General features: G+C 43.7%; 1 protein-coding gene across 5 annotated transcripts in view; it reads right to left on the bottom strand.

The window, feature by feature from the left end:
• The window catches only part of SH3KBP1 (SH3 domain containing kinase binding protein 1), a 382888-nt gene that overhangs the window by 97952 nt on the left and 257402 nt on the right, over positions 1–27534 (bottom strand). For all 5 annotated transcript variants that reach the window (XM_049872882.1, XM_049872883.1, XM_049872879.1 and 2 more), the window contains 2 exons: positions 24684–24759; positions 7678–7772 (listed from right to left, as the gene is read on the bottom strand). In XM_049872882.1, coding sequence (XP_049728839.1) covers positions 7678–7772; positions 24684–24759 — 171 coding nt within the window. The remainder of the gene's footprint in view (positions 1–7677; positions 7773–24683; positions 24760–27534) is intronic.

Here is a 27534-nt window from a genome sequence, read left to right as displayed (position 1 = left end):
ATGAATAAATGCTTAAATTAAGGAATTAATGCAAGGGAGGGAGTGAGGAAGAAGGGAAAATCAGCATCAGAACAAACAAAAGACCGTACAATCAGAGAATAGCCTAGAAAGACACTCAGGGCTCTGCCATTCTGCTTCTGGCATATCACCATCTTGCTTCCTGGGAAGGGCAAGCAGAAAACTAAGTGGCACCCAGGATATGGGCAAAAAGAGGATCTCCAAGTCCACAGGGCAGGGGAAGAAGCAAGTGGGAAAGGAGGGCTTGGGGGCACAACAGGGACCAACATGAGCCCTGAGCCAGCTCACTACCTCCCTTTGCACTCGTTATCACTCCTTTCTTAAGAGTTGACAAGTATGGAATCCAAACTTTGTGGACGATCCAGAAACCACCACTGTAACATCCTAATCCTAATACGTATGAGAAACATGGAGACCCAGACAAAAGTGTGAGAAACCACTGGATGGGGTAATGTCGTGATCCTATAGTTCTGCTGCTAAATAATAACGAGTAATTGCCTCAGATCCCCAGAAACAACTGATGACTCCCAACAGGTAGACAAGATCACCTCTGGGAGTGACTGCACCCCACCCACTACAAGCCATGACATCCCCGAAGGAAAACCAGCTCAGCCCTCAGTTACCACCCTGCCTGCTCCAAAGGCCCATCACACCAGGAGTTAAGGGAGTATACTTGACAAGGAATCAGGAGGTGATCTTTGCCCTGCTCTCCCAATAACTTGCTTTGAGTCCCTAGGAAAGCTGCTTAAATGCTCTGTGCCCATCTCTCCTTTGCAATCTGGAGGGAAGATCCATAACCCTACCTAACACCCAGGGCTGTTGGGAGAATGAGACAGGTGCTGAGTTCAAGAGAGCTTCCTGAGGAAAAAGGAGCAGTGATGAGGGGTCCTGGGCTCTTGCTGCCAGTGGCCCAGAAGGGTACTGTGCTGGGAAGCAACAATCCTGTAGGGACCAGTGTAGTCTTGCCATTTCAGTCCTCTGCTGAGCATCTGCCAGCTGTGAGATCTGCTTCTTTGCAGGGCTCTTTTATACGCACAATCTCACTTCCTTCTCACCTAGGTAATAAATTGCTGCTGGGTGCTATGGAGTCAATTACGACTCATACCAACCCCATGTGACACAGCAGAACTGCCCCCTAGGGTCTTCCAGGCTGTAATATTTACAGTATCAGATTGTCAGGTCTTCAGGGTACTGGAATCCTCTCCAGTTTACAAATTAGGAAACTGAGGCACAGAGCACCTAAGTGACTTGTCCAAGGGATCAAAGCCAACTAGTAGTAGAACCTAGGCAGATGCTAACCACCTGTGGGGGCCCTCAGGCCTCCCCCTTGGCCCTCAGTCCGGTTCCCAGCTGCTCCCTACCCCATGGCCACTCACCAGCTTACCTGCTGAGCCCCAATACTCTCCGCTCTTTCATACCCCTCCGTCGAGGCTTACTCTGCAGCCCTCCCCTGGCACGCCCTCTAAGGTCTCTCCTTACTGAAGTCCTACCCTTCCTGGCTCCCAGCTCATCACCTACCTTTCCTCCGTGCAACTGGCTGTGCTTCCCGCATCCTCAGAAAAGCTGGCAGGCTGGAGAGGGCCTCTATGTCACTGTCCTCGCAATATCCTATGGCCCCCAAGGATGGGGGCAACATCTGTCTCATTTTCGTGGCTCATCCCCAGAACCAATTCTCTCCCTCAGCACTCAGGGCTGACCTCTATCCCAGCCCTCCTCCGTTTGTCTGTTTGCTCCTCTGTCCCCGCCCTAGACCGTGAGTTCCAGGTCCTGTGGCTAAGGTGCTCAGTGTGGGGTCTGGAGTTAGACTGCCTGAGCAAAATTGAGCTTCAGAACTTACGAGCTGTTGTTCTGGAGCAGGTTCTTGAACCTCTCTGTACCTCAGTTTCTTCATGTCTCAGATAGGAATAATAACAGATCTCCTCACAGAGAGGTGTGAGGGTTAAATAAAATAATCTATGTTAAGTGCTCGGAACATGGTTAAGCTGGAAAGAACGTTAGCTATTATTACGGTAAATGTGCAAGCATTCTACTCTGTCCTTCCTATAGGGTCGCTATGAGTCGGAATCGACTCGACGGCACTGGGTTTGGTTTTTTTGGTTTTGTGCAAGCATTGTCTGGGAAAGGAGGGAGGAAAATATACTGGAGTAGAAATGAAGGAAGCTGGGTTAGTTAGGATTCAGTTCTACCTTCGCCCTCACAGCGTGTCCAGCTCCAAATACTTGGGATCCCTGATTTGATACTTCCCTAAGCTCCCCCCCAATAAACAAACCTGTTGCTATTGAGTGGATTCCGACTCACAGCGACCCTACAGGACCCAGCAGAACTGCCCCATAGGGTTTCCAAGGAGTGGCTGGTGGATTCGAACTGCTGACCTTTCGGTTAGCAGCCATAGCTCTTAACCACTGTGCTACCAGGGCTCCCTAGGAAAAGGCAAAACCCCTAGTTTGTATTTTTTTTTCCTAGTGGTAACTGTTATATTTCTGCCTTTATATAATACTATGGGCCCCCTCTCTCTTTAGGTTGCACCTATTCGTTTCCTCCCATAAACATCAATGCTGGCTTGTACTGTTTTCTCTCCCTTCTCTCTGTCTCTACCAATACATGAGTATAGGCAATAATACTCTTTCTTAGTGTTTATGTTGTTAATATGCTTAGAACAATGAAGAAACATGGCGCTTGTATTGGCTTTGTTAGGGGTTAAAGACATAGCTGCCCAACGGGAATCTTTTTTACAGGAAACACCTGAAGATCCTTGGTGACAAAGGGGTCATCTCAGGGCCCCTTCCTCCCAGGCTTGAAGGGGCTGAAAGTGCTATGGCTCAGAGGCCTAGAGTGGGAACGCTGTTCTGCTCCACAGCTGAGCTCCTTCTGCCCCAAGTGGCCAGGCCCAGGGCAAGACACAGTCCCTGATGGCAGCCACCCTGGCAGCTGAGCCCCAGCCTGGCTTCCATCAGGCAGCTCTTAGCCGTTTCCAGGGAGCGTCCAGTTTGAAAACAGACCCCAGGCTTCTGAACTTTTTCAAATTGCTCTGAGCACAAATGGAGGAGGCAGGGATGGGGGCGGCAGGAACTCAGAAGAGGGAGCTATTTGAGTGACTGGAAATAAAAGCTAAACACAGGTGTGTGCTGCACGAGTGGAAATTTTCCCAAATCCACAAGAATTCTTTAAAAATAAACTAAAAAACTATTCAGGTTGCCACATTTAATCCTAGTTTCCAGGGATACACACAAATAGTTCGGGTCTTCACACATTATTTCCGGAGCTGCGGAGGGTTTATAGGCACCCAGTAAAGGTGCCTGGTTCATTTTCTAGAAAGCTACATGAAATGACAATCTAGAAACTAGAGCGACGTCTGTCCTGTGACTCCTGCACTAGAAAAGCAGGGCAAAGGAAACCCCCTTAATTGACTACTAAAGGAAAACAGTGGATGGAATTCAGGGTCAATAGAAAAAGCTCTACAGCAAGAGCAACTGAATTCAGAGAACAGCAATTCAGGCTTCTCACCTCAACTCATACATCTCGAAATGCATATGCAACAAATTATGGTCAAACTCTTCATTTTATAACAGCAATAGCTCACACTCATCCGTGTGAACTTCTGGGAGATTCCTTCCTGGGGGAGGTGGTAAGACTTCTCTGCAATGTCAGCAGAGTTTTACAGACTCAGGCTCCATTTCCCCCACTTTCGGCAGGCAAAATATGGCACGCTGTCTTGCCAGCTTCTTCCTAAAATCTCACCCACTATGAATTTTTAACTATTCTGGTAGACTTTTCACTATTTTTACGTACTTAATAGCATGATATCCAGCCGCAGTAGCAAACTAGGCCCAGCCACAAGAGCTCCCCCATTCTCAAGAAGCTGAGGTATGAGAAAGCAGCCAAAATGGAAGTGACAATTGCTAGGGTCCAGGTACCACTAGTGGCACCCTCCCCGTGACAGGTACTTCATACACAGTGTCTTAGTAAATTCTCACGACAGTCTGTGAGGTTGGCGTCAGGGCCCTCGCTTTATGGCCAAGGAAACTTAGGTTCAGAGGGGTTGGGTAATATGCCCAAAGACACACAAGCAGTACTGAGAAGATCCATGTGGAACAGCCACATGGACCACGGCCAGGCAGACAGACTGAGGCCAGACCGCTCAGGAAAATGAGAGCCTGGAAAATATAGCCCTGGTGCGGTGCTTAAGAGCTGGGCTCCTAACCAAAAGGTCAGCAGTTCAAATCACCAGTCGCTCCTTAAAAACCCTACAGGGCAGTTCTGCTCTGTCTTATAGGGTCGCTATGAGTCAGAATCGGCTCAATGGCAACAGGTTTGATTTTGGTTTTTACAATAAAGAAAAAGGAAGTTGCTAAAGACGGTCCTTGGAGCAGAGGGGTTACTAAACAAAGCAATGTTATGGGATACAAAAGAAAGGGCTGTGGTGTTAGGAGCTGGGGAGAGGACTTAGGAAGAAAGTGTCTGCAGGTTCTGGGGCTGCTTGGCTTGTGGTGGGGGCAGGGTGGGCCTGGGGGGACCAATTGGTGAAATGACACAGGAATTCTAGATTCAAGTGGCAGGATTAGTGTACAAGCCAGTCGAGGAACCAGGTGTATAGGGAAGATGACCAGTTCATGGTTTGGAAATGCAAGTGGCAGGATTAGTGTGCAAGGCAGTCGAGGAACCAGGTGTATAGGGAAGACGACCAGTTCATGGTTTAGAAATACAATATTAATATCTGTAAGCTGTGTTACAGTTTCCAAACTGCTTTTAAATATATTAATTGATTAAACTGGGAAAAAGTGACGTCACCTTGGGGAGACTCTTTTATTTATTTATTGTGCTGTAAGTGAGAGTTTACAAATCAAGTCAGTCTCTCATACAAAAACTTATACACACCTTACCATGTACTCCTAGCTGCTCTCCCCGTAATGAGACAGTACACTCCTTCTCTCTACCCTGTATTCCCCATGTCCATTCAGCCAGCTTCTGCCCCTCTCTGCCTCCTCACCTTACCTCCAGACAGGAGCTGCTCACAGAGTCTCATGTGTGTACTTGAGTCAAGAAGCTCACTCCTCACCAGTTTCATCTTCTATCTTATAGTCCAGTCCAATCTCTGTCTGAAAAGTTGGCTTTGGGAATGGTTCCTGTCTTGGGCTAACAGAAGGTCTGGGGACCATGACCTCTGGGGTCCTTCTAGTCTCAGTCAGACCATTAAGTCTGGTCTTCTGATGAGAATTTGAGGTCTGCACCCCACTGCTCTCCTGCTCCCTCAGGGGTTCTCTGTTGTGCTCCCTGTCAGGGCAGTCATTGGTTATAGCCGGGCACCATCTAGTTCTTCTGGTCTCAGGCTGATGTAGTCTCTGGTTTATGTGGCCCTTCCTGTCTTTTGGGCTGATATTTACCTTGTATCTTTGGTGTTCTTCATTTTCCTTTCCTCCAATTGGGTTGAGACCAATTAATGCACCTTAGATGGCCACTTGCTAGAGTTTAAGACCCCAGATGCCACTCACCAAAGTGGGATGAAGAACATTTTCTTAATACATTTTTCTATGCCCATTGATCTAGATGTCCCCTGAAACCATGGTCTTGGGCAAACTCCTGACAGCAGCTTTTCACACCCACTATCTCTCCCTCCTATGTGGATGGTACCCATAGAGAGTCTCCGTTTGACTATGATCCAGCTGGGATGTAGGGACAAAATAATCAAGACAAATGTGTTCTCATCATGATATGTATTTATAAGGGAAGTACTGGAATATATGCATTAAGACTACAGAAACAGATGTGTTCAGGTAAGAAGCCATCCATGGTGTTTTCTTTTTCCAAAACCTCATTAAATATTACTGATACAGCTGGTACATCTGTTTTCAACTAAAAAGAGGCTGCCCTCCTCCCCAAAACAAAAACAAAAACCAGGAAAATAGATCCACCCATTGCAAAGAACTGCAGTTATTTAATTCTCTGGTTGCTTTATCATCACAGGGGGAAAGGGCTCCACCCCTTTACGTGTATTACAAAAACCAAACATCGGTGCTAATTACTGAATTATTTGCGTTATGCTTCATTTAACAACTTTCTTATTCTGTTTGGAAACCCAGGTGGTGTAGTGATTAAGAGCTACAGCTGCTAACCAAAAGGCAGGCAGTTCAAATCCACCAGGCACTCCTTGGAAACTCGATGGGGCAGTTCTGCTCTCTCCTATAGGTTGCTATGAGTCGGAAATGGCTCGATGGCAACCGGTTTTTGTTTGTTTGTTTGTTTATTCCATTTGTTTGGCTAAAGGTATGGCTAAAAATAGGAACTGCACTGTATATAAGAAAGCGAAGCCCCACATGAGGGCGAGGAAGAGGGGGTGAAAAAGAGAAAACCTGAGCACGCCTCATTTGCAGAAAGGACCATGGAGGCATTTCTCCCCTTTGCTGATCTTCTCCTGCCACATTCCACACCTACAGCGATGAACTGAAATAACTCATGGGGAGAGTATGTCTGTAGGTACAATGATGGCCGAGTTCCGGAGTGACCTGAGAAGCAGGGGGATCATTTGCTATTCAGAAAGGCTCAGCCCTTCTCATGTGGAGGGGGTAAGAGGACAAGCTCTCTCACTCAAGAAACTTGACCTTGGGCAAGTTACTTACCCTCTCTAGTCATCAGTTCTCTGACATCTTTGGATTAAGGTACTTAAAACACATAATCGTCTAAAGCCCTTATGGAGAGTAACCATCCTTGATTATAAAGTTAGGCCCTGGATGGAGATGCGGCAACCCCACGGCCCTACCTTCTCAGTAATGGCCAGAGACAGTGAGCTCCTGGGTCTTCCCCCTACCCTAACCCCATCCTCTCCGCTTTCACTACATCCCCTATTCTGGCAAAGCCTGCGTGCTCACAGGCAGCCATGATGATCTCCAAGTCACACCTGTGCTAAGGGAATCACAGGTTCCTGCCACTCCCCTGGACACAAGAATAAAACTACCTGACACATATTAAAGACTGTTCAGCTTTTCATCATATTCCACCATCATAACAAACCTGTACTTCAGAGAAAAGGCCACATACTCCAGGAATCATTAAATAATACATCTTTCAACCGCTTACTTGGCGAGCACCATTGCATGAAAGCATAAACATAACACAGTCAAGGCCCAGTTAAATGGTGTCCCTTTACACAGATTTTATAGCTCTCCAGTTTACAGGGCTCTGCCTGTAATGATAATAAAATCATCTGACCCTCTTAGCCCAAACAAGAAAGGAGAAATTCCCTCAGGATGCCACCTGCCTTTGATCTTAACAGCAAACATTCTTGAAGTGTGTTCAGCCTGCGAGGCATGACTTGCTTTTTCAAAGCCCCCGCTTGGACACTGATGACACAAAGCTTTGTACCAGGGCTGCTGTGAAGGGCAGGGCTCCAGCCTAGCAGGCCACCTTTGGGGTTATCCCTTCTAGGGCTGATGTTTTCTGCAAGGCCATGCAAATCTGCGACTGGTCCAAGACAAACAGAACCTGTTCACTTCCCAAGGAGTCCATTCACTTGGATTCACTGGGCTTGGCCTATCATCCAGAAAGATGCTCACTGTGGGCCCATGAAAACCAAGTGCTTCAAGGACTTAAACAAAAGCTTGCCCTCTATAGTCAACACTCCAAAGAGTTTCAGAGTTTACACCACAGAAGAGAACCTTTGTTTACCTTATTGATGAGAGTGACTATATCGCCTTCTTTGATTGTCAATTCATCGTCATTCTGTGCCTCATACGGAAATATTACTTTGCAGTAATCCTTGGCTGTAGGAAGAAAGAAAACACAACCTTTAAAATGCTTTATCTGGTGAGATGGCCCAGCAGAAGCTGTTCTCTAGCACACTAACTTCAGGAAAACGCACACTGAATAGGTAGGATAGTACCACTGTGTAAGAGACGGTCATCCTCAGGAAATGACTTCAGACTGCTCATTTTTGGCTCGTGCATGTTTGTTCTCATTTTTTCCCTCACAAATCGTGATGTCATGAAATGCCACTGACGACTTAATTTCTCTCAGACAGAAAAGCAAAAAGGTTTCCTTGGTGTCGAGAAAACAGACATGTGCCATTTTATATACTGTTTGGGTGTACATATATGCTGATATAATCTACAAAGAGCAAAAACTTCAAACTTTGCCTCTCTGCCTTCTTCCCTACATCACTAAATCAGGAACAAGGTGTTTGTATTACAAAGCAGCCTGGTGCACAAAACAATGAAAAACGACCCCATTAGATTTGCCTTATGAGGCAGATGTTGGTGTGTTTGTATTTGCACTAATCAACAAATACTGATCAGATGTTCTTTACTCATGTGTGTGTTGGGGGGGGAACTTGTTTAGGTATGTCCCACGGTCTCCCCAGAGAACCTGCCTATTCACAGATGGAGTTATTTATCAGCAAGTAGATGCATCAGCCCTCTCCAAAGAGGGGCAAATACCAAGGTCACTCAAAATCAATTCAAACAGGTCTGAATTACATGCTTTTGAAAGTCTATCTGATGATGTAAACGTTAAAATCTTCTCTAATTACACGTAAGTACCAGTTGTGAGAACATTTGTGTTAAAATATTATTAAGGTAGTTGAGAAGTTAAGACTTGGATAACTAGGGTTTGATGACTCAAGACAGAAGGTACGAAAAAAATACAAGAGAATTAGTATCTCCTGGGACAGGCATTTATTATTCTGCATCAATGTCAACAATCCTAATGGCTTTGGATGGCTTTAGATATTTCCCAAGGATTGGGCCAGTTCCTGCAGACAGATCATTAATTACCTAGAGCTAAATATGTAAGTATCAATTATATTGTCCCTAGTACAATTTACATCACTGAAATGTGTTTCTTTATTATGGTTAATGTCCCATCAATCAAAGAAAGTGATATATAAAATAAAGCCAGTAAAAAAAAATCCATAGTACAGATACAGTATATTATGGGTTGAGATATGCCGAGAGAGAGAGGGATGGAGAGAGAGGGATTGACTATTCCTGTGTGGATGTTTTGGTTTTCCACACAATGGCTTGAAGCTATCAGTTACACCTCCTACCCTAGTGTTGGAAACCTTAGGTCTTACATCTTACATACTCTGCCCTGATGGCTTTTGCACATTAACCTGTGCTGAAATCCCACCAATACCAAATGCCTACTAAATATTTCTAAGCCCACCAATATCCTACCTCTCTTTAATTAGTAATAGCAAACCTCCCAAATTCTGAATCAGTCAAATGTTCTAAACGGAGGGAAAAAGTTAAGCATCTTTAAATTGGATAATGACAGCTCCTTACCAATTTTCCTATTGACTGTGCTAGTGAAATATGACTACCCAACCTCAAAACTTACAACACTGAAACAAATACACTATCATTGAAGAACCGCCCTGCAAAGTCCTGGCTTTAAGAATAACTCTTGGGATGGAAACCACGGAGACATTCTGCAAAAAAGATCAGACACCCGTGGCCAACAGAGAATGAAGGAGCAGGTCATGTTTCCATTCCTTTCAGTTAAAAAAAAAAAAGCCCATTAAGTGTGGCAGACACTGTTGGTTGACTATCCAGGACTCACCCCCTTCTGAGATCACAAAATCTACATCTGTTCAGGTGTGATTTTCAGGATAGAGACCCCTTCTACAGCCCCAAGGATGAGTAAAATATGTCTAAGCAAATAATGTTAGTCTCACTCTTGTTGGTCAGTGATTGGTTTAGGGGTGGGCATGTGATCTACTTTCAGCCAATGAGATGTGAAGGGAAATCTGCTGGGAAGGGGGTTAGATTTTGTTCCCTGCTAAAAACAGAGGCCTGAGGAAAACAGTTGCTCCGGCCTTTCTGTGTTTAGCATTGTTGGAAGATGGTATAATGTTTGGTGCTCTCACAGTCATATTTCGACCATGAGAGGACCACCAAGAAAAACTTAGAGAAGTAGAACCTGGGCCCTGACACCGTTGAGCTGTCTGGAGAATTAAGCAACTTCAGAGGGTCTGTCTCTGGACCTCTTGTTATGATTTCATAACACTATTGCTTAACACTACTTTGTGGTCCAGGTATTCATTACTCAAAACAGAAATAAGTCATCCTGATATGAAGAACTCAGTCGAAGGAAGGGGAAACTTCTAGTTACCGTCTCTGAAAAACTTAACCATAGTCTGGAAAAATAAATAAGCAAATAAAAACAGTCTCTATATATCTTTGTCATTCTCTTTCATTCCCAACTCTTCTTCTGCTACCTCAGGACTTAGCATACAGTAGGGAGTCAACACATGACTGTAGAATTGATTTATAACCAACATAGTGAGAAAACGTTAACAAGAAAAGTACTATATCATGCCTTTAAAATGCTTCACAGGGCCATTTTGTTTTAGGCTCACAATTTCCCTACAGGACAAGGAAGGCAGGTGCCCTCCTCCCTTTTTTAAAAAACAGCTTTAACGAAATATAATTTATATACTATAAAATTCACCCCCTTTGAGTGTTCAGTTAGATGAATTTTAATAAATTTATACTGTTGTGTGACCATCACCATAAACCAATTTTACAACACTTCCATCATCCCAGCTATGCTGTTCTATGAGTGAGGCACTAGACAGGAATTATCTGGAAAGCACCAGAAAAGGTGAAATTTTAGATAAAAGGAGGTATTTGCATCATGTTTTATCCCTCTTTGCATCCCCAGACCCTGACACAGGGCTCCCACTCCACACTTCTTGATAATCCCCAAGTGACACCTATAATGGGGAGGAATACTGGAGGGGCAGCAAGTTAGGAGAAGGTTCTGGGCCAGGAGTCATATTAAACATATTAAACAGAACAGTTGGGCTCTCTCAAGCATGTGATCTTAGGCAATCACATTGCAGCCCTGGCCCTCAGCAACCTTGTCTGTAAAATGCGGGGCTGGACGAGGAGGGGCATAACGGAAGTTTGGTTAACTTCCAAAATTTCTTTAAAGCAACCAAACGCTTTTTAGCAAATTGTCAAATAAGAAACAAATTTAAATATATTTCAGAACTCCAACAGAAAACAACTAAAAACAAAGCTCCTCTGGTTCAACTGTCCCATCTCCCACCCAGGTCCCCAAAAATATCACAGGGAAATTTGGGGGGCTCCAAGGGACAAACTGGGCTGGACCTAATTGCTGCCAGCTCTACCATTTCATGATTCTAGTTGCAGGCACTCCAAAACCAGGACTCCTGATCAAACATGGCAACCATCAGCCTCACACTTTATTATTATATATTTTAAAATAAGAGTTTATTTTTACTTATAAGGTATTTGGGCTCTAATTCAGCAGCACTGGAAAATAAAAACATTATGTTGGTTTGGATACACGAATGGTTTTAAGACACTCAAAAACAAATGTACATGCAAAAAAAAAAAATCATTAACTCTGAGATTATGATATAGAACAAAGATGTTCCCTATTTCAACTGAAACATTTGTTGAGCCAACCACCATGAGAAAGTTACTTCTCAGGCCCTGTGATACACAAGTAAGGACAACTTCCCCCTCCACGTTCGCATGGAAGGGACAATCTAATGCCTGGAGAAAGGCAAGGGCAGAGTAGTGGCAGGAAAAAAAGACACACATGAATAAGCGTAAAGTAACTACAGTACAGTGCTGTTGTGTTTTAGGAGAAGGCAAGGTTACACTTAGGAGAGAGTTCACAAAAGAGGAGACATTTAATATGTCATTAAAGAAGAGTATAATTCCAAATCATTTTCGGATGTGGGAAGATCATACATTTTAAACGAATAGCAGGGAAAGGTGGAGAGGAAGGGAAGGAAACTAATTTTTGGAGGCAAGCATTTTCCATCTACTCATCAATTAGATGGATTTAATTAGTCTGAGATCAAATAGGAATAAATACACAAAAGCACCTGAAGACATAAAGGCATGGTTTACCCAGGGATTGAAATGATTTTGTTTCCATTTTTCTTTAGAAGGATTAAAAAAACAAAAAAACTAACAGATTTGCATAATTAGACTGAAATCCCAAATTGGTTCTTAAGCTTTTCTTTCTTTCTTAAAGTCCGTTAAGAATCTGATAAAAAGCTATTTGGAATAGTGGTGCAATGAACATTGGTGTACATGTGTCTGTTCACATTGCTGCTTTCATGTCTCTTGGGTACATACCTAGGAGTGGAATTGCTGGGTCGTATGGTAGCTCTATGTTTAACTTTTTGAGGAACCACCACACTGTTTTCCACAGCGGCTGTACCATTTTGCATTCCCACCAACAACAGACAAGGGTTCCAATTTCTCCACTTCCTTGCTAACATTTGCTATTTTCCATTATTTACTTATTTTTCAAAATCTTAGCCATCCTGGTGGGAGTAAAGTGGTATCTCATTACGGTTTTGATTTGCATCTTTCTAATGGCTAATGCTACCACTCATTTGTCAATTTGTCGTATTGTGGGGGCTTGTGTATGGCTGGAAGCTATGCCACTGGTATTTCAAATACCAGCAGAGTCACCAATGGTGGACAGGTTTCAGCAGAGCTTCCAGACTAAGACAAGCTGGGAAGAAGGACCTGGTGGTCTACTTCTGAAAAACCTAGCCACTCAAAACCTTATACAAGGGGATACTACATGGTTCAAAATCAGGAAAGGTGTGTGTCATGGATTGAATTATGTCACCCCTAAAATGTGTATATCAACTTGGTTAGGCCATGCATGATTCCCAGTATTCTGTGGTTGTCCTCCATTTTGTGATTGTAATTTTATGTTATAGAGGATTATTGTGGGATTGTAACACCACCCTTATCCAGGTCACATCCCTGATCCTGATGTAAAGGGAGTTTCCCTGGGGTGTGCCGTGCACCACCTTTTATCTCTCAAGAGATAAAAAGGAAAGGGAAGCAAGCAGAGAGTTGGGGACCTCACATCACCAAGATAGCAGCGCCAAGAACAGAGCACGTCCTTTGGACACGGGGTCCCGGCACCTGAGAAGCTCCTCGACCATGGGAAGATTGAGGACAAGGACCTTCCTCCAGAGCCAACAGTGAGAGGAAGGCTTCCCCTGGAACCGACGCCCTTAATTTGGACTTTTAGCCTACTTTTCCTACCCTGGGTGGCGTAGTGGTTAAGTGCTATGGCTGCTAACCAAAGGGTCGGCAGTTCGAATACACCAGGCGCTTCTTGGAAACTCTATGGGGCAGCTCTACTCTGTCCTATAGGGTCTCTGTGAGTCAGAATCGACTCGACGACACCGGGTTTGGTTTCTTTGGTTTTTTTTACTGTGAGGAAATAAACTTCTCTTTGTTAAAGCCATCCACCTGTGGTAATTCTGCTACAGTAGCACTAGGTAACTAAGACAGTATGCACCATGGTTGTATCCTTTTACCACACTCATTCAATCTGTATGCTGAATAAATAATCTGAGAAGCTGGACTCTATGAAGAAGAATGCTGCATCAGGATTGGAGAAAGACTCATTAACAACCTGCAATATGCAGATAACACAACTTTGCTTGCTGAAAGCAAAGAGGACTTGAAGCCCTTACTGATGAAGATCAAAGACTACACCCTTCAGTATGGATTACACTTCAACATAAAGAAAACAAAAATCCTCACAAGTGGAACAATTAGCAACGAAAAGATTGAAGTTGTCAAGGATTTCATTTTGCTTGGTTCCACAATCAATGCCCATGGAAGCAGCAGTCAATAAATTAAAGGATGTATTGCACTGGGCAAATCTGATGTAAAAGACCTCTTCAAAGTATTCAAAAGCAAAGATGTCACTTTGAGGGCTAAGGTATGTCTGACCCAAGCCATGGTATTTTCAATCGCCTCACATACATGCGGAAGCCGGACAATGAATGAGAAAGATCATAGAAGAATTGATGTCTTTGAATTACAGTGTTGTTGAAAAATATTGACTATCCATGGACTGCCAGAAGAACAAACAAATCTGTCTTAGAAGAGGTAAAGTCAGAATGTTCCTTAGAAGCGAGGATGGTGATGCTTCATATTACATACTTTGGACGTGTTATCTGGAGGGACCAGTCCCTGCAAAAGGACATCATGCTTGGTAAAGCACAGGGTCAAGTGAAAAAGAGGAAGCCCCTCAATGAGATAGATTGACACAGTGGCTACAACAATGGGCTCAAACATAGCAATGACTGCGAGGATGGCACTGGACCAGGCAGTGTTTTGTTCAGTTGTACACAGTGTCACTGTGAGTTGGAACTGACTCGATGGCACCTAACAACAACTAAGGGCTAATGACGTTGAGCATTTTTTTCATGTGCTTGTTGGCTATTTGAATACCCTCTTTGGTGAAATGACTGTTCAAAGAGAACAGTGACTGCCTCTTCCCAGAGCCCTTCCTCCCCCCGCCACATACCCATGCACACAGACTCAAATGTGTAGAGACAATGTCACGTACAATATCAGCAAATTCAATGTCCTGAAGCCCTCCCAGATCAACAGGCCCTGTACTAATTAATTGCTGGCTTTGAATTTTAAGAAACTTGCTTTATTAAATCCACCAATGCCAGTCATGATTCACCTCCCAAAGAAGACATTATTTCAATCTTACATGAGATTAAAAACAAATTGTTCAAGGAATTGAACTCTCATGCCCACATCACATGACTTCCTTCAGCTGGTTTTATAATCCATTCATATAAAAAACAAACAAACTAGAAACTTAAAAAAAGACCTCCAAAAGAATAATTAAAAAAAAAATCTTCAGCTTAAAAACAAATAGCAGAACAAACATGTCAGTAAGTAGCATGCACACACACGCATGAGAACAGCAGTAAAACCAGGACAAATCTATGGGCTCGACTTTATGACACAAAGATCAAAACCCCGTATGTCACAGTCAGACTCTGGTAAGAAGTCTTCCAGGGCTTTCAGCAGGGATGGAAAGTACCAGATCACGCCTAGAACTAGAAGCTTTCTTTTCCTTTGGGACACTAGACAAAAAAATATCGAGCTCAGTGATGTCTATTTTCACCAACATCAGAATTCTAAATTTTCTGATTAAACTGACAAATATCTGAGATACGACTGGTTCACAGTCTCTTATCCAGAACCACTGGAGGCAGGACTTTTCAGATTTTAGAAAGGAAATCTATTGCACATACCCTATAATGGGTAATAGCCCCCAGGTGGGGTCTGGAGGTACACCCAATCATCAAATACTTTAAAATCTCTGCAACACATAAATGACTACTCTCCCTAAGTGGGATGAAAAAGCCTGTAAACACACACAGGTCAGTTCAGGACAAGTTTTGCCACCTAATGAGCGAGAAAACCTTTAAGTTTTCAGAGTTCTTAGTATTTGGGAATTGCATATGAGGTTGTGGACTTCTAGCATGTTTTCTGGGGAGAAGGGACTAAGTAAAATATGACTAGGGTCTGGTTCTCAAGGAGCTTATAATCAAGTAAAGGCACGTATACCAACAGCTCTCAACAAGACAACAGTCATGAGAAGCTGAGAGCCATGTGTTCAGCTTCAAGTATTGGTATCTCAAATGGGGAAACTGCTGCCCCAGCCAGACTCATGAGCCTTCTTGGAGGCTTTGTAAGATGTTCTAGGACTTTGACCTAAGAAATGGGAGTAGGGAGAGAGGAAATACTTGCTAAGTTCTCAAGCAACGTTTCCCAACCATTCCTGATGATAAAAATTACGTGGGGCATGTGTTGATTCTCTACCTTCCCAGGCCCCTTCCCTGGGGACCTGAAGCAACAGGTCTGAGGTGGGACCAAGAATACACCTGCTAAATAAGCACCCTGGGTGATTCTCAAGATCGGGGAAGCGTAAGAAAACACCCGTCTAGGTCAGTGGTTCTCACCCTTGAGCCTGCAGAAGCAGCAGCATCCAGAGCATCTCTAACAGGTTCCCTGGTGATGCTGATGCCTGCCGCTGGTCCAGGACCACACTCTGAGAATTGCTGGCCTAGGGAATATCCAAACCTGTTGCCATCGAGTCGATTCAGACTCATAGTGACCCTATAGGACAGAGGAGAACTGCTCTACAGGGTTTCCAAGGAGGGGCTGTTGGATTTGAACTGCTGACCTTTCGGTTTGTAGCCCAGCTCTTAATCGCTGCGCCACCAGGGCTCTGGTATAGGGAATGGTATTAGTTAAAGTTTAATGCTAGGAAGGAGCAAGACAACAGTGGGAACCTGGAAAGGGAAACTGGGTGGTAGTGGTGTTGGGGTAGGTGTGCTATGGGATCCATTTAGACTAGAAACTGAGTTCTGGGTCAGATTCTGAGTATGGGGGACTAGCAGTGAGGGATGAAATACATACAAGGCTCGTCATTTATTCAAGAACTATGAACTGAGTATCTGCTGCGTGCCAGGCAGCAGGGATCAGCAGTGCCATCACAGAGCTTACTACAGTCGACACCAGTGGTTCCCAGCTGGGGTGATTTTGGTTGTCACAACTGGAGAGGGTGGTGCTACATGCATTCAGTGGGCAGAGGCTAGGAACGCTGCTAAACTTCCCACAACAGATACAGGACAGTCCCCACAACACAGAATTATCTGGCCCCAGATGTCAACAATGCCAAGATGGAGAAGCCCTCCTACACTTCCATTCAGGCAAGGAAACGAAACACAACGGATACGTCGCTGTTCGTCCACTCCAATCCAATGCCTTCCTTTAGTAAGAAGCTGGCTTTAATCCCAAATCCCAACAACTGCCTTTGGTCTTGGTTGCTGCTGTGAATTTGACTTTCAAATTATTTCACAAGTATTAATTATGACACCATTTACTTTCTCACTTTATAAATAGAAATGTTTTTTAAAAAGAAGAAATCAAAACCTGACAAGCCAAGCCTTTCCACTCCCCACTGTGGCTCAGAGGCCGGGATGCTGCTGTTCTCAAAGGCACAGTCTTCTGCTCAGATGAGAAGCTCTGAGAGTCTCTGGAAGAAAGGAAACCTACCAGGACAACAAAAGAGTTAACTTTCTCCTCCAAGGGGACTGTATTTGAAATCCAGTTCTTAAGCAACATGGGCGGCTGGGCACCCCCTGGGGAAGGCCTGCACTCTGAATCCAGACAGCAAGGTCTGTGTCATGGGCATCTGACAAAAGGTGCTTGACAAAAGGGACCCCAGGGACATCAAGCATGAGGCCTCAGGACACATCAGGTGTGGAAAACACTGAAGAGGTGGGTAGGAAACCTGTAACAAATTGGATGTGCCCCAAATCCCAGGCCCTAGAATGCAAGAGCTTTGGGGAGGATAAATGAGCAAAAACACCCCACCTGAAAAAAATGATAAGAGAGTTCCCAGGTGTATATTATGGGGCTAAGGAAAACCAACAAGAGGAAGTTGACTGTTTTTTTTTCTTATTTAAACATGTGGTGGGAAAGTAAAGATTAATACAGACTGAGGAGGTAGGAAGGTGCCCAGCTCTCCATCAGCCTGAGATGACAGACCCAGTGAGCACAGTGAACAGGAAACGGGATTTCTCCCGAGCTGCAGCTGTAAGGTGTCATAATAACCCCTTTCTTTGAGTGGCTACTGCTTTCTTACTCACTGAGGTCTGTCTTCAAATTGTAGACTGCTGGACACTTTGCTTTTTAAAAATTTTATCAGTAAGAATGAGACATCCTACTCTTGAATGAAGGAACTAAGTCACTTTGACCTAGAAAAGCAGCCCCGATTTCCAGCCAAAGTGCGGAGGCCAAGTGTAGTGCAAGATTTCTGGATACAACGTGGCATATATACCTTAACTTGGTAGTTTCCAAAGAAACAGGATCTGGGGCCGCTTGGCAGTCGAGACCTAAGGTTCACCCCTTGATACGCAGCCCTGCGTTGCTTTGAGCCTATCAAAACACTGCTTGATTGAAATGTCACCGAATTCCTACTTTCCTCAAGACTCAGGACCAGTCTTCTGTTCGGTGAGACACCCCACGAGTTGTCTGGCATGCAGTCTCCTTTGCTGCAAGGAGCCAGCAAACCTGACTTTGTCAGACGACACATTTGTCCCTGGTGGTCTTAGGCTGACTGGGCAAGGACAGTGGTGAGAAAGAATAAAGGGTCTGTCCAGCCCCAAGTGAATGTTGGCAACCACTGCTAACCACTTGGAAACCTGAAAGAGGCTCAAGTCTTACATGAACAGATGTGTCCTTTTCCTCCTGTCAACTGTAAGCATGGGAAAGGGGCTCCACAGCCAATGTGTGCTTTTAAAAGACTTTGTCCAATATGCAGCTGCTGTTGTCAGCTGCTGACGAGTCAGCCCCCGGGCTCATGGCAACCCCGTGCACAATGGCACAAAATGTTGTCCGGTTCTATGTCATCCCCATGAAACATTGTGGATCAGACTGTTGTAATCCATAGGGTTTTCACTGGCTGATTGTCAAGGAAGATCGCTAGACCTTTCTTCCCAGTCTGTCTTAGTCTGGGAGCTCCACTGAAACCTGTTCAGCATCACAGCAACATGGAAGCCTCCGCTGACAGGGACATGGCTGTGCATGAGGTGTGTTGGCTGAGAATTGAGCCCAGGTCTCCCTCATGGGAGGCAAAAATTCTACCACTGAACCACCACTTCTACCCTCTGCAATATAAAAAAAAATATAGAGCCCAATAAATCATAAATCATTTACAATTATCTACTTATTCAACCACCATTTATTATGTGTCCATGGTACTTTTCTAGACTGTATTGGCGGGGATATAGAGAAGATGAAGCCTCCCCCGTATAAGGGAAAAGTGATCTAACTATAACAACAAAGCACCATGTGTCACTATTATAGAGGACAATCCTCAAGAAGCAAGTCAATGGACAAACTGATCACACAGGTGGTCCTCGGGCCCATTATGCAGTGAGGTGAGGTGAGGCACGGAAAGCTTAGCCTTACGCCACAGTCACGATGCATTCGGAAGCCTGGTATGCCCTCGTACAAATTCCGTCAAGGATGTTTTTTTCCCCCAATCCACCTGCTTAACTTCTGAATCTATAAGTCTAAACTATTTGTTCAGAAAGATGTTAAACAGCCTTTTCTTCGGGCTAGTTTTCTATCCTGCCGAGGCCACAAATCTGCATCAATTGCAATAAAAAGAGGGAAACTCCAGATGTGGTGAGCTGGAGGAACCTCAGGGCACTTCATTATGAATCTTTAGACAATTTTCCTCTTGTTATGAAAATTATAGCAATCTGTTCCCTGGTGTGTGTTTCAGATGAATTTCAGTATCATAACGGCTTTCTTTTTTGGGGGGGTGGATAATGTTGTTTAAATAAATCCTGATCAGTTGCATTTCACTTTCACTCAGAAAATACTAACTCACTTCCACACATTTTGATTAGCCAGAACTCTTTATCCTGCCGTGAGCTTGCATTTGAGCATGCTAAGGAGACAGCTGAGCAGGGAGGAGCTTCCCTCCTCTGTATTGCTGGGCCGACTTTGTCCCAGGTTGTCTTCCAACGAGAAGGAAGAAGGAACGCAGCTGCTCTAGCTGGTCAGCACTGTTTCCTTCCACCTGAACCCAGTGTTGTGTCAAAATCCCGAAGCAGCGACATGTTCCAGATGGAAGGGGCTTCTTAGTGGACTGTGGTGTTTTATGGAAATCATGGAAGAGCAATGACTCCAGACTTTGCTCTTTATAGAAAGAGTAAGTAAGGTAGGATTAAACTCAGAAATTCTTGCCCTCGGGTCCATGAAGTATGTGTATTAATAAACACTCTTCCAGGCATTTCTGACAATTATTATATACAGTGATAACTCTCCTTTGGGGCCTGCTACCCATTTACATGCGTATTTACATCCAAACCCAATGACATCTATACTCAATGACGTCTACAGTCAATGACGTCTATACCCAACGACACTGCCTCCTGTTCCTACCTAATTGTATCCATCTTCCCTTTGCCTCTCCCATCCAGCTGCTCAATTCTTTGAGTACAGAAACCTTTCATTCTGAATGTTAAAGCTTTTAGAATTAAATTAGAGGATGAAGCTACCGGGAGAAATCTCAGGGGTTATCTCCAGTACAACCCTCTGACTTCACAGGCAATGAGGAAGAAAGTCAGAGAAACGAAACTATTTGCCCAAGGTTACATGGCTAGCTAATAACAAAACTTGTTCTAGAACCCATGCTTCTGATCTCAGGCCAAAACATACTACCCAGCTTTTGTAAAACCACACTCCCCATTAGCCCTGCGCCCAACTATGATGCTTATAGAGAGTCAGGTGCATAGATGTAGTTAATGGATACATGTAGGGCTGAACAAGGTTGGGGTTAGAGCCAGAATTATCCCACATGCTTAAGGGAGCTGAGCATTTGGAAACATGTTAATTTCCAGGCCCAGGGAATCCACATTAGATCCCAGAATTACTCTAAATCTACACTGCCCAATATGGTAGCTACTTGGCACCCATGGTTCCTGAGCGCTTGAAATGGGGCTAATCCAAAATGAGACGTGTTATTAAAAGAAAGAAAGAAAAATATCTCATTTAATTAAAAAACCAATTGCCTTCGAGTTGATTCTGATCCACAGCGACTCTATAGGACAGAGCATAACCGCTCCACAGGGTTTTCAAGGAGCGGCTCGTAGATTCAAACTGCCAACATTTTAGTTTGCAGCCAAACTCTTAACCACTGTGTCAACATTTAATAGTTGTTTTATATTGATCACATGTTGAAATGATAATATTTTGGATATCGTTATTGTGTTAAGTCGATTCCGACTCATAGTGACCCTATAGGACAGAGAAGGACTACCCCATAGGGTTTCCAAGGAGTGGCTGGTAGATTCAAACTGCTGACCTTTTGGTTAGCGGCCAAGCTCTTAACCACTGTAACACCAGGGCTCCTTATTTTAGATATACTGAGTTAAATAAGATATATTATTAAAAGTACTCTCACCTGTTTTTCCTTTTTAATTTGGCTTAATAGAACATTTTAAATTACATACATGCCTGGCATAATATTTCTCTTGGAGAGGGTTGTTTTAAAACGCAGCTAACCCTCCTACCCTACCCACCACCCAATCCTTGCAAAAAGACTCGAGTTTCCTGCCGGCAGGACATGCTCTTATCCTAAAGTCAGTTCCTGAGCCCGAAGGATTGGTTACTTATCCCTCCCCTGCTGCCTGTCCTGTTCTGTGCCGCGTGCTAGAAGCCACACTCAGGCCCCATCCTGCTCAGCTCCCCGCAACAGCAACTCACAATGACCCAAGTGCCTATTTACCCTGGATAGAGTTGACCAGCCTACAGAGAATTTCTATTTCACTTCTATTGAAACTCCCATACATAACAAAAATTTTCTCTGCTTCTCAGACAATTATTCCTGAAAATCAAGAATCAAGTTGATAAAGGCCAATGGTTGTCACACGTGTCACAAAGGCAGCATGTCTTAGGGACCACATTCTAATTATCTTTGAGGGTTGATATGCTTTCTCCTTTTCCTGTCTACTCCCCACTCCAGCAGTCCATGCAACTTCTTAACAACGTTGATCATTTATAAAGTTGTTAACAACCACAACTACAGAATGAGCATTTGAATGGAAGAAGGCAAAGAAATGCTACTGTCCAATGAGAGAAATGTTTTCAGAAGCGGTTTAACTTTTAATTCTTAAAAACAAGCACACACATACATTTTTAGGACTCTTCAAGAATCTTGAAGATTCTGGTGCCTAAATGTAGGTTTAGCATGATAACCATATGATCCACATGAAAACGCAGGTCTGGTTTCTCCTTAAGAACACTTGTAAGTTCAGAACAATGGTTCTCAAAGTCTGATTCTGAGACCAGCAGCAGCCCCAGGGAACTTGTTAGAAAAGCAAATTTTCAGGTTCCCCTCCAGACCTACTGACTCAGAAGCTCTAGATATGGGGCCCAGAAATCTGTATTTTTTAAACAAGCCCTCCAAGTGATCCTGATACACACTCAAGCTTTAGAACCACGAGACTAGAGCATTAGATTAGTGGGATTCCTGCCTATTATTCTGAGTCTGTGCAGTATGGTGAATTACTTAGTATGGCCTTTCTTGCCACAGTCTTGTAACTCCCACCCAGGTGACTGGGCAAGGCTGTGCAAAAAAGATAATTGAGGCCCACCAAGGGGACTGGTCGGTTTTGCCTTGAAAGAGAGCCAGTTCCACAACAGAAAGGAGAGTCCACCACCACCACGGAAGGAGAGACCAGAAGGAGGCGGCAGAGTGGGCTTCCCAGCCCACAGAGCGAGAAAGCTGAGTGTCTTTGGGCAGAGCCTGAGGGCCAGGGAGAAGCCTATGTCTGACCCACGAATTTGTGGCTTGCCAGCCTCCACAACCACATGAGCCGTTTCCTTTATCCAGTTCGTGAGTTCTGTGAGACATCGCATCGAATTAGGGAACCCAAAGACAGGAGGGAGAGCGCTGCAGGGAGGGAGGGAGTAGCTGATGTTAGAGATGATGGAGCAGTACAGCAGCTTGGAAAAGTTGGATATATGGGACATCTTTAACCTCTGCCTCATAGGAACCAGCTTTGTGCTGATCCTTACAAAATAAATGATTCGTTTAGTCTGAATGTACCATTAACAGATGGAATGCACACAGACCTCATCGTAACCTTAACCATTAAGACAGAGCTCCAGCCGCTGCATTGACCATCCATGAATTTATCTAAGCCACCTGAACCACCATTTTTAGCCTGGCAAGTCACATAAAGTCATTTTCATATGCCTGCGGCAGAACTCCCTCTCGTCTGCTTTTAAAACTACCTATTTTGCAGTACAAAAGGAGCTCCTGGTGTATTATTCCACGGTTAATTGAACAAGTCTATCCTTGCCCTTATACTGACCATAATTCTACATGTATTAGATATCTTTCCCTGTTCTCTGGCTTTCCAAGCTAGACTGGCAGTCTGTCCACATTATCCTCATATGGAAATCTGAAGCTGAAGAAAATAAAATAAAACTGCTAAAAGAAACTTGAAGTATTTGTTCTAGGAACAGACGTCCTGAAGTATATGCAGAGTGACCCAGTCATTGGAAGAATGATTAAAGCAATTGTAGGGCTGCCAGATTCAGCAAATACAAATACAGGGCACCCAGTTAAATTTGAATTTCAGATAAACAACAAATTATTACATGGGTCATACTTATACCAAAAAATTATTCATTGTTTTTCTGAAACGAAAATTTAACTGGGTATCCTGTATTTTCTCTGGCAACTGTAGAACTGGGAAAACTAAACTTTGAGAAGGTTTTAGGGAGGCAACTGGCCTCAAATATTTAAAAGGCTGTTATGAGAAAAATGGGCCAATATTAACCCAGAGAACAGAATCCACGGGTAAAAATTACAGGAAGAGGATATTTGGCTCAATTAAAAAACGCACTGCCATCAAGTCAATTCTGATTCATAGTGACCCTATAGGACAGAGTAGAACCGCCCCACAGGGTTTCCAAGGAGAGGCTGGTGGATTAGAACTGCCAACCTTTTGGTTAGCAACTGTAGCTCCTAGCCACTGTGCCACCAGGACCTCAATAGAAGAAAGAAATTTATAAAAAGTTTGAGTCATCCCAAGAGTTGCCTTGGTAATCTCACGGGCAAGGACTTCCTCATCTCTGGAGACAGTGACGCAGACATGTGTTGAGGATGCTTGGGGAAGTTGAGTCAGTAGGGTTGGCTGAGTGGTTAGGCTAAAAGATGTACAAGGCCTCTCTGACCTGAAGGCCTATAAAGTCTAAATTGCTTTAGCTACCACTCTAGAATTCTGCTGCTCCTTGAACTATGCAAAGTAGTCTATATGGATAAACTAGCTCTATACACGGGTTGATCCACAATGAACAACCATGGAAGCAGCAGTTAAGAAATGAAATAACACATTGCATTGGGCAAATCTGCTGCAAAAGACCTCGTTTAAGTGTTAAAAAGCAAAGATGTCACCTTGAGGACTAAGGTGCACCTGACCAAGGCCATGGTATTTTCAGTGGCTTTGTATGCATGTGAAAGCTGGACAATGAATAAGGAAGACTGAAGAAAAATTGATGCATTTAAATTATGATGTTGGTGAAGAATACTGAATATACCACGGGCTGCCAGACAAATGAACAATTCTGTCTTGGAAGAAGTAGAGCCAGAATGCTCCTTAAAAGCAAGGGTAGCAAAATTATGTCTTATATACTTAGGACATGTTATCAGGAGGGATCAGTCCCTGGAGAAGGACATCACACTTGGTAAAGCAGAAGGTCAGCGAAAAAGAGGAAGATCCTCCATGGGATAGACTGACACAGTGGCTGCAACAATGGGCTCAAGTATAACAGCGATTGTGAATATGGTGCAGGACTGAGCAGTGTTTCGTTCTGTTGTACACAGGGTGTTATGAGTCAGAACTGACTCGATGGCACCTAACAACAACAACATACATGGCAGGAAAGAACCATGTTCCACAAAGGAAAAAAAAGGTTGAGGGGGCTCTGAATCTAACTTGTGCTGGTCTTACTGGTAGGGTTCTAACTAAAAACTTTTCTGTGTGCTTTTATGTGTTTGAAAAAGCTAGTGGTTAAGAGCTCGGCTGCTAACCGAAAAGTCAGCAGTTTGAATCCATCAGTCACTCCTTGGAAACCCTATGGGGCAGTTCTACTCTGTCCTATAGGGTCACTATGAGTTGGAATAGACTCAACGGCAACAGGTTTGGTTTTGGTTTATCAAGATTATGGATGGATTTGTCCAAAAGCATCTCAATGATTAGAAAACCCTTAATTGCTTTCGAATGTAAAATGGATATAAAGAAGGAAACTTACTCTTTGCCCTGCTGTCCATTTCTGTTTTTGACGACTCTTGAGTTGCTGTAGTTGGAGGTAACTTCTTCCCAATAGTCTGGGGGGAAAAAAGATGATGTTACTTATGAAGATGATTCTCTCCACTAAGCCAAGGACTAAAACCAAGATCGTAAAGACGAGATGCTCAAGACAGGCTGTGAAAACCAGCCACTTGAGTTTTTTCACTGCTCTGCGTATTGGCTGACAATCTTTAATAGGTCTGAACCTCAATGACAAACAAGTGGGAAAACTTAGTTAAAAAGAGCTTTATCCTTGTTAGCACGCAGTACCTTTTCTTCCTTGATGTTTTTATTAAAAGGTTCACTATTTTTAGCTGAGAAAATAGGCACACTTCCCTCATTTTATGAGAAGCTGTGGGTTGACTAACTTAAGTAGGTACAGTGTAGCTGGGTCTCAGAAGTAGCTGCAGAGTGGAAGGATGGTCATAGAGGGAAGAAATAAAAAGACAGAAGGATGGAAGGCCAGAAGGACAGACGGACAAAAGGGCAGGTAGAAAGATAGGCAGAAGCCAGGGTGTCCAGGGCAACTGTGCCTTACTGAGCCATCCTCTAGCCATCTAAGATTCAGTCCAATTCACAGCTTCTAAGTAACTGTACTCATGGCCTCTTGGCCAGGTCCATCTGCCCCAAAGGTGAAAACAAACAGGACTGGCAGTTCGCTTTCTACCAGTCTTTTAACACTCCACAGCTTTGGAAAAGTCCAACTCCTCAGACTCTAGGCTTCTCTTTACTGGTTAAAAAAGAGAAAGAGTATGAGTTTGTTTTGAGTTGATTTTCTTTCCTCCATTTGAAGCTAATCCCAGCATCATCCACTATTTAGGAGCCATCCTAGAGACGTTCCTGAAAACACAGCCAACTCAGCAGCTCAAAATACAATGATGGTTCCAAAGGTGAGATCTGTTCCCACTTCTCTCCTTTGCCACCACATCTGTGTAATCATAATTAAAGTCTGAGGAAAATGTCTACTGATACCAGGGGCGCAGCTGTCAAACCCATACGTAGCTGGGTCAGTCGGCCTGCCCAACAATGAGAGGTTTCCCCAGTGAGAAATCTAGCCCCTGGGAAAACCAAACGTATCTGCCTTGAACACATGAAGAAGGATGAAGCATAGAATTCAAGCACTGGCATGGTGGAACTGGTCCACAGATAAGACTGATTCACTACTGTTTTTCATTTGAAAAAGTTCCTCACGCTTCAAATGTAGAAACTAACATTAAATATGAATAAATCACAGAAAGAGGATAAGATAAATCAAATCCTCAGCCCTTCATGAATTTTTAAAGACATTTGTGACAGAAAGCCTTTACGTTTTACACGGCGACATTTTTATTTAGCGCCAGAGGGCTTTCTATATTGGATAAAAAATGAAACTCAAAGTAACATTCCATCCCCCCCATCGCTGCTAAGGACTCAAACTAATAACATTTTATGATTCCAAGGAGACATCAGGGAGGAAAAAAACTTGATCTTATTCTGCCATAAGGTCAAACTTGATGAAAAGCTGTTCTTAGGACTATCTTGAAAAATCAGGTATTGACACTAAAAATAGAAGTGCTCAAAGTATCACTCACATTCCTTTTTCTACTTCTACCAGTATCCCCAACCATCCCTGCCAATCTCTTTGTTCTTCCCTTTTGGGGACCAGAAGAAAGCATCACCATTGTTAACACAGAGCCCTGGTGGCGTAGTGGTTAAGAGCTACAGCTGCTAATCAAAAGGTCAGCAGTTCACAACCACCAGCCGCTCCTTGAAACCCTATGGGGCAGTTCTACTCTGTCCTGTAGGATTGCTATGAGTTGGAATTGACTCAATGGCAATGAGTGCTTTTTTTTTTTTAATTGCTAACATACTAGGAAGAAGAAAACAAAAACCTCATGTACTTCGGCGATGACTGACAGTGGGTAAGAGTCACCAGGAAATGCAATAGGGTTTTAATGGGTATCCCCAAGCCGAAGTCTGTCTGCTTTCCTGAAGGAAATTAGCCAACGATTTGAGCCTTACACCCTGCCCTCCTTTAGAGAAACCTCTGCAGGTCGCGTATTCTTACAATTGCCCCTTATATGGTAACAAAGTGCTGCTCGTCATCTCCGTTGTCCCAGCTACTAATCCATTCAAGCTAAGGGACAGCAAGAAAAACCACCTCTGTAAAGGGAAATGAAGTCCTGATACATAGTACAACATGGCTGAACCTTGAAAACATGATACTGAGTGAAATCAGTCAGTCATAAAAGGACAAATACCGTATGATCCCACTTACAGGAAATATCTAGAATAGGCAAACGTACGTATAGAGACCAAAGTTCATTAGTGGTTGTTGGGGGTTAGGGGGCAGGAGGGAGATGGAAAGGGGGAGTCACTGCTCAGGAGGCACTCAATTTCTATTAAGGGTGGTGGGATAATTTGGAAATGGATAGTGGTGATGGCTGTACAGCGTGATGAATGTAATTAATGTCACTGAATCATACACTTAAAAAATTGAAATGGCAAATGTTTTATTATATTCATTTTTACCACAATTAAAAAAAAAGGAAGGCCACCTGTTAAATACACTCACTTCTATTCAGGAAGACATGAGAAAGCAAAGCTTAAACCTTTTTTTTTCTCACTATTTCAGAAAACACACCATACTGGCTTCTATGTGGATCCTAGCAACAGGGGTGGTGGTGGAGCTGGTACCACACCCATCTTCCAGGAGTGCCGGGACCCTAATTCCTTCCTTCTTTTTCAGTGGGCCACGATGAAAAGAATAGAAGTCAAAAACATCATGCTAAAGGAAAGAAGCCAGACACAAAAGGTTACACGCTGCATGATTC

Source organism: Elephas maximus, chromosome X, assembly GCF_024166365.1.
Source record: "Elephas maximus indicus isolate mEleMax1 chromosome X, mEleMax1 primary haplotype, whole genome shotgun sequence".
Lineage (NCBI taxonomy): Eukaryota > Metazoa > Chordata > Mammalia > Proboscidea > Elephantidae > Elephas > Elephas maximus.
Note: the sequence above shows the minus strand (reverse complement) of the source record. Positions and strands in the feature narration are given on the sequence as shown.